The 7,910-nt window shown below is 34.0% G+C and overlaps 1 protein-coding gene across 1 annotated transcript; it reads right to left on the bottom strand.

Annotated features, from left to right (window-relative positions):
- Positions 1-2,256: 2,256 nt before the first annotated feature.
- Positions 2,257-3,413, bottom strand: LOC120155169. The gene is made up of 2 exons (XM_039166752.1): positions 3,319-3,413; positions 2,257-2,996 (listed from the first exon to the last, which is right to left on the bottom strand). Exon 2 carries the CDS (start codon positions 2,937-2,939, stop codon positions 2,499-2,501), a length of 441 nt encoding a protein of 146 aa, XP_039022683.1. The 5' UTR covers positions 2,940-2,996; positions 3,319-3,413; the 3' UTR covers positions 2,257-2,498.
- Between the last annotated feature and the right edge of the window lie 4,497 nt (positions 3,414-7,910).

A 7,910-nucleotide genomic window follows, 5' to 3' on the forward strand; every position in this document is an offset into this window, starting at 1 on the left:
ATAGATATGTGCACATATATTTGGTAGTACAGCAATGTCATGGACCGGGTCGACCCTAACATTTGTTCACCCGAATCAATCCGTAAATTTCTTTTACTGTTTAAGATTGAGTTAATTTCATCACACGTCTTCAAACTATGAGCATCTTTCTAAATGGATTCCTAAACTTTTAAATGTTACAATTTAATCCTAAAACTATGATACTCATTCTAAATTAGTACTTAAACTTTTGAACATTCCAATTTCATCCTCAAACCCTAAACCCTAAACTATAATGCTCATTCTAAATAGTCCTAACTCTTTTTTTTGAAACATTTTAGCCTCTAAAATTTTATTTTAAGACAAAATACTTCTAATGTTCCACTAAATAGTCACTTTGTTTTTTTTTTCTTGAGCATTTTACTCCCCAACATTTCATTTTAGAATAAAAGACCCCTATTTTGGAACGTTAATTTCTTATTAAGTAACGGTTCATCCACAGAAGAATCTTTTTGCCCCCAAAATGAAGCATTAGGATCTAAAATACTCAAAAAATGAATTAAAATAACCATTTTAACAAATGATAGGGTTAATTTTGACATTATACCTAATTTTATTAATAAAAAATATTACTAACATATACATATAGTTTGAAATGAAATTGAGAATTCAAAGATTTAGAGACCATTTTAAAATGAAGATCATATTTTTTTAATGAAATTGAAACATTTAAAATGTTCGAGGATCTAATCAAGAATGAGAAAAATAATTTGATGACAAAGTTAAAATTTTAAGACCAAATTGAAATGATCATAATTTAGAGATCATTTTAAAATGAAGATCATAATTTGTTAATAAAACTAAAACACTTAAAAAGTTAGAGAATTTATTTCAGAATGAGAATCATAATTTGATGACGAATTTAAAATTTTAAGACCAACTTGAAATGATGATCATAATTTAAGTACGTGTTATGCAATTAATTTAATATTACATATCACATAACTCAATTTAAATATGTATAGAAAAATACTACGAATATATATAATTAATTATATAAAAAAAAGCCAATAGCAGAAATTTTGCTACTTGTGCAAGGGCCGAAGTTGCAACAATTATGCTCAGCAGAAAACGGGAAAGAAACATGGAGATTGGTTCTTTAAACCAATTGACAATGAACGCATATGCACCCAGTAGACAAAAACTTGAAGATCTCAGTTCGGCAAAAACCGAACCACTTCACCGGCAATTTGGTTAGCCTACAATTTAATTTGCAGAGACAAGCACAAGCCGCCTTCTGATAAGCACAACCTGATGCTCACAGGCCCATGAATGGCAGCCTCAGTTCTTCGCTGGTTCCAAAGTAGAGACCAAAAGTTTCAAGCAATCTGAGATGGCAGCATGTAAACTTAAAATCAAGCAATTAAACACGCAAGAGCATCAATAATCAACTTGCCTTTTAACTCCATTTTCGGTTGGTAAACCGTGTTCAGACCCCAAAAATATTCAGAAAAGCGACATCATAAACTCATGTTGGCAACCAGACAAATTGGTTTACTCTCCCCGCGAAGATGCAAAAACAGGCAACTGATACCAGTCAGCACATAGCAGTTTCCGAGAGATGAACTCAAACGGTATACGTCTACCTGGTCGCTGTCTGAAAATGGCAATGATACGTTTGGCTAGTGTAAGGCTGAATCACCTTGCAATCTACGGGAAGTCCCCAGCAGGACGCAAGCATAACACGGCACATTTACATTGGTTTGGCCATCCAACACAAGGAATGAAAATTTTCACCTGCATAAGAATGATTGAAAATAAGGAAGTCAGACATTTCCATTCAAGAAACCTAGAAAAGGAAAAGAAGATATATTCAAGATTGCAAAAGCATATTTAAACTTCCCGAAATTGCACACTTTCGAACCCTGCAAAATCAACACATACTTCAGGATCTTATAGAAGAAATCAACAAGGACAAAACGAGAGTAAAATAAATTAGAAAATATAGAACACATGACAAATAGTCATGTCATTTCTCTTCAACCTGCAATCAACTAGTAAACCAACAAGGCAACAAGTTATAAAAGCACTTCAAAATGTACCTAAAAACCATGAAAATATAGAACACATAACAAATAGCCATACATCCATAAATGGACATGTATGAATATAAAAACAATTCAACTCCTATTAAGAACCTAGAATCACCCTGTATCGGTTCAAAATTGGTGAACCCGAGTATAAGAAGAGTTAGAAAGAAACTAAATTAAACTCAAGTTTCACAACGAAGCTAGGAGGAACTAAATAGCATTAGGCAAAATAAACAATAAAAGTGTTCTTTTTCCCTACAGGCCGGTATCGTCCACCGACATCAAAGTCAATTATCCATTTATCCATATTTGTCCCATGAGAATCAAATCTGAATAAGTTTCAATGGAACACTTAAAGGGAAACAACATATAGGAGTCTTTAAGGTTAATAATAGGATACTTTATATGTAACGTAAACTCTAATCTAATCTAGCTTGTATCCATGCCATCTCCAACTTGGCTGCAGATCGGACTCACAGCAGAGAAAGATCTCTCCAAAGGAGAAGGATGGAACTGTGCATCACGTCTGCGCTTAAAACCGCAGCTATCAGAGGGCGGGGAATTGTCGGCATTGAGCTTCCTCCTGACGCCTCTGACCGCTTGTTCCTCGGCTTGAGTGAGGGGAAAGACCTGGCGGCTCGCCCGGCAAAGGGAACTATGGTTATCATACAAAATTCTCTGGTTACAGTTCTTGTCACAGATGTGTGTGATCCCTGTTAGTTTGCATCGATACATGTTGCCACAAACATGTTCATTTTGACATTTCCAATCGCATTTGTGAACAGGAATAGGACCATCACGGTCCAGAATAGTAGACATATAAATAACATTAGCAGGGGCAGCAGCCATGGTTTTGCCGTATACCTCCATTGCCTTTGAGACCGGAGAGTCTTCTTTCAAGATGAAGAATCCGCACCAAATGTTCTTCTGCAGAGCCGAACAGAATATCAAAAAACGGGTCAACTCTCATCTCTTGCTAGCGAATTGCTGCTACTATCTTTTTGGATCAAAATTCTTCACTCAAACGACTCAACCAGCTAAAGATCAAAGTTTTGAATAACTGGTCTTTTGTTTCGATTATCAAAGAAATAAAAACACAGAGCCCATCACGGAAATAACCGCCAACAAACAAGATCAAATTGCAAACAGATCTAAACATGGAAACAAAATAATTACCCAAGCTCCAACACTAAAAAAGCACACAACTTTAAGGAAAAAGAACAGCAAGAGATGAAAGAAAAAAACTCACCTGGAACCGGAAAAGTGAAAGCAAGCAACAAACAAGAAGAAACCTCTCGCTTGAAGAAGAAGCTGCAGCAACCTACAAAGAAGAAGAAAGAGAAGGGGCAAGGTGAAAACATATGGAGAAAACAAGGGAAGAGGGAGGGGTATATATAGAGAAAAATGGGATAAGTGGAATATGGGATTGGACAAAAGAAGGGCCGAAGAGTGGGGTTGAGTTGACGCGGCGCACCCTTACTTAAAGCAAGGGTAAATTGTACTAATAGTCACAAAACTATTAGTTCACTTTTGTTTTATTAATTAAAATCGAAAAAGTTTCATTTCAATCACTAGCTCGAAATGGTAAGTCCACCATATCATCTTTTTTTTTTTGAACAATTCTTATCTAGAGAATGAAGAAAAACAATATTAATTGAGAATTTTTAACTATCTCTTTTAAAGATAGTTAACGTCATCGTGATAGTTTAGCACTTCAATAATCAAAATATAAAACTTTATTAATGATGGTAACTATGATGCAATTTTTTCGATTTGAAGAAAGATGATACACAATGGAGTGACGTTAGGTTTTGGTGTGGGTGAAGGACATGAAATTCAAATGCCATACAAATTTACATGCAGATGTAATGTAATGTATTGCATGAAGAATCCAAGACTCTCCGTTAAAATAACCACTCCTCACTTAAATACTGTAACGTGTCTAACGCTTCTTTGCCTCGTCTTTTGTCGCCTTCTTCCCCACTTCCCTCTTCTTTTAATTTTTGTAGGGTTAATCCCTTCTTGCGCCCTCAAATTATTGTCTACATTTCAAATCGGTACTTATACTTCAAAATATTTTAACCGAGTGTTCAAAGCATCCATATTTTAGAGTTGACCGGATCATTTTATCAACTCAAATAGTTCTGAGATCAGATTTTTATCATATCCAAATTAGAAGGTTAATGTTCAACTTAGACGGCTGCCAATATTTTAACTGAAAATGACGAGTTTGGAACATATAAATAGGCAGTGACTATTTATAACTTTTAATAGTCGATGGACTCAATAAAATAATGTCTTATAATCGATGGACTATTTTGTAATATTTGAGTCAAAAGACTCAATAAAGTAGCTCCCTGTAGTTAGAAGACCATTTGTGTATTTTACCCTTTTATTTATTATCATTGAAAGCATAAAAGAAACCAAGTCCACGTGGCTTAATGTATGGGCCTATTTAACTGCTATATTTGGGCTAACATTCGTTTCCTTTGCCTTACAACCCACCGCAAATAGCCTGCAATGGATAACAACACGTTGCCTGCAGAAAACAAGGTATCCGTTTCACACATATATATATGGTAGGATATAGTGTAACGCATAATTTACTATTAGTTTAAGATTATTAGATAAATATAAATAGATAATTAAAATAAATAATTGAAAATAAGATGTTTTTCACAAATAAAAAAATAATAACGTGAATACATAAAATTTTAATTTAAACCAACTATTAACTTTCATCTAGTAAACATAAATCAATATAAAATTAAAGAGATTTATATAATGTAAGCAGATTTTACCCTATAAATATATCATGTTAATTTAGTCCCTCCTAATTAGGGAGAAACATGGGATTGAGACTAATTAACTATATAAATGATCATTAATATTTGAATAAGTTTATTTTTTCTCAATAATGTTTTAAAATTAACGATTTGATTACTAATGTTATCGATTTATAACAAATTAATCACTCAATCGTTAACCGTCATTATTAGAGTAATGAAATGTTAATGTGACACATTGGTATAACTTTTTTGACGTTATTCATGAGATCATTTTGACCGGCTCTCTCCTCTTCTTTTTCAACTCACTATTTCTCTTCTTTCTACAAATCTATCATTGTCAAACCCTTAAACTTCTTTTTTTCCCTTCATACCCTCCAATCATAAACTGCAACTCTTTCCACCTCCGTTCATGGCCACCGAATCGTCGCCTCTCTCAATTCCTGCAGGATAAAAGAAACACGGGCTGATCAGCCATTTGTATGCAATCAGAGAACCAACTGCTGGTACCATACGTGAATTGCGCAATGATTTTGGTGATCCCTTTGAAAAGATCCAAGAGTAATTTTTCCACATGTTATAATGTATGCTTAATGCATCTGTCTTCGATAGGTTTCTCCCGAGGAAAATTCGATATGCAAGGACAGGACTAGTGGAAAATCGCGAAGCTGAGGATCTGGGATACACATCAAAAGCAATGCTAAATCCCTTGCATTGTTCTTTGAAGGACTTCCTATAAAGATTGGATTCCAAACAACTCGTGATTGATCCAAGAAGTTGAAAGAGGCACGTTTGGCCCATCATCTGGCTCAGTAACAACTCATGTTGGTCGTTAAGAAGCAAATTGAGGGTGCTGCAATATTCAGGGGACATCCTGATATAGTTCATTACATATTTATTGAGAGGTGTGAACAGCACCAGCAGGGAAGGGGTATAACGATCCATTAGAACAAATAGCAGCTTGAAATGCCTCAAATGCTGCTATTGAAGAGTCACCCAATCTCTCATGGAACAGAAGAACTAGCCTCTTCCCAGAACAATGTATCCATGTCTCGGAGAACATCTGCCAATGTCTCATACATGCAAGCAAACGAAGCAGCTTTTCAGGTTTATGAGGCTACAAAAACGGCTTGCAGTGCTGAAATCCTCAGATTCAATCAATCCAATTGTGTGGGATGACATTGTATGCCAAGTGTCAACCTATATATTTATTTATATATGTCCATCGTTTATACCTTGAAATTTAACCTTCATCTTTTAGTGCAGCCCATCCTGACAATTATCTTCATGGACCATGTCCATTTATTCATCTTATTTTCAGTTTTTCACACAAACATATATATATATATATATATATATATATATATATATATATATATAAATAAAAATATTAAAAAGATCAAACTAACTGTACTAGCACGTGCTTAGCAATACATATTTGAACGACAAGAGTAGCAAGCAAACCCAGAGGATGTTTCCAGATTGATTTTTACAGTATCCTTTTGGGGAAAGAAAGGGAGTTAAGCAGATTACCATATTCTGTGTTAAGGTTAGAATAGTTATCTACGCCGGGATAGCTCCTTTTTTTCTTGCTTACAGGTAGACGAACTAAACGTCTAAGGTATCGTTAATAGATATATGCAGGTAGAGATGATAAAAAAAAATGGCAAAGTGCAGTTACGAGAACGCGTCAGCCATGTGTGGCTTATAAATTATGGTGAAAAGAGAGGAAAAGGAAGAAGGTGCATGTATAAAAATATAGAATGGCAGTAGCTACCGCCCCGTGCTAGAATTCAGTCGGCAGTCAAAGTGAAAAAATAAGTAAAGAAAATGAGGCCGAACGGCATGATGCAATATAGAATGATTATGGAGGAGGAGAGGCTCCGGTGCGGCTGATGGGTCGGAGTCAAAAGGCGACAGCTAAGAGAAGGAAGGTGATGGGTGGGCGGCCAAGTGCTGTTTCATCTCCATTCTGCGCTCCACGTAAGACTCCCACTTTACTGCTCCAACCTCGGTTTCTCTCTCCCCACTACATCGATTCTCGCGTGTAACAAATATGGTCAACATTTATTAATTACTCGTATAAATGTAATAATAAACGGGTAAAATATTCTTTTCACTGTTTAACTTTTAGTATATTCATGTTTTGGATAGTAAACTTTAAAAACATTTATTTTAATCATTAAACTTTCAAATTACACCTATTTTTTTATCATTCACGTATTAAATGAAAAACAATGTAATGACATGATCTACTTTATGCTGATGTTTACGGATTTGCAAGTCACCTGTTGGGCAAGCTATTTTGTTCTTTTTTCTTTTCTTTCTACTTTGTTTCCTTTTATATTCTTTCCACAAAAATAAAAATTCTTAAAGTTTCATCCCATGTCATAATGATATAAGAACGATAATTTTTTTCCAATCATTTAAAATATCGGTAAATTTATTTCATCATTCTTTATTATTGTATCAATTTTTTTAAAATCTATTTAAAATTTACGAAATTCAATCTAAAAATTCATAAAATCTCAAATCACTCTGATTTATAATCTTTATCATCCAATCAATGTGAAATCATGATATATAGTTCGTATCTTCTTCCTAGCCCCACTGTTTATATTTGGAAGCAGACATTCCATCATCAAGAAATCAAAGAGAACTTAAAATTAATATTTTTTTTAAAAAAGATAGTTTTGGAAAAAAATATAATATTTTTAAAATAAAAATCAAATCATAACACTATTAAATAATAAAAAGAAGACTGAAAAAAATGGATCAATTCAAAATTTTAATGATTAAATTACAAATTTTAAAATATAGTGACCAAAAAAAATTGAAGATAAAGTTGAATGATGGAAATTTGTAGTTTATCCGAAAATTGTAAAATAAGAATCCTACAACACGCTGTCTATTTAAACACATCTCATCTCTTCACATTTCCTGTCATATACGCGAGCACACTGCAAAAACAGTAACGCAAAAAACCTTTTGTCTTTTAGGTTTTGAAGAACAGCCATCCATTTAGCCAAGAGCCTCGATAGATGAACCCCATCCC

This window comes from Hibiscus syriacus, unplaced genomic scaffold (genome assembly GCF_006381635.1).
Source record: "Hibiscus syriacus cultivar Baekdansim isolate YM2019G1 unplaced genomic scaffold, ASM638163v2 tig00111166_pilon, whole genome shotgun sequence".
NCBI classification, from domain to species: Eukaryota; Viridiplantae; Streptophyta; class Magnoliopsida; order Malvales; family Malvaceae; genus Hibiscus; species Hibiscus syriacus.

Bases quoted from the DNA above. Each gene is read 5' to 3' on its own strand.
- LOC120155169 (XM_039166752.1), bottom strand. From the start codon at position 2,939: ATGGAGGTATACGGCAAAACCATGGCTGCTGCCCCTGCTAATGTTATT.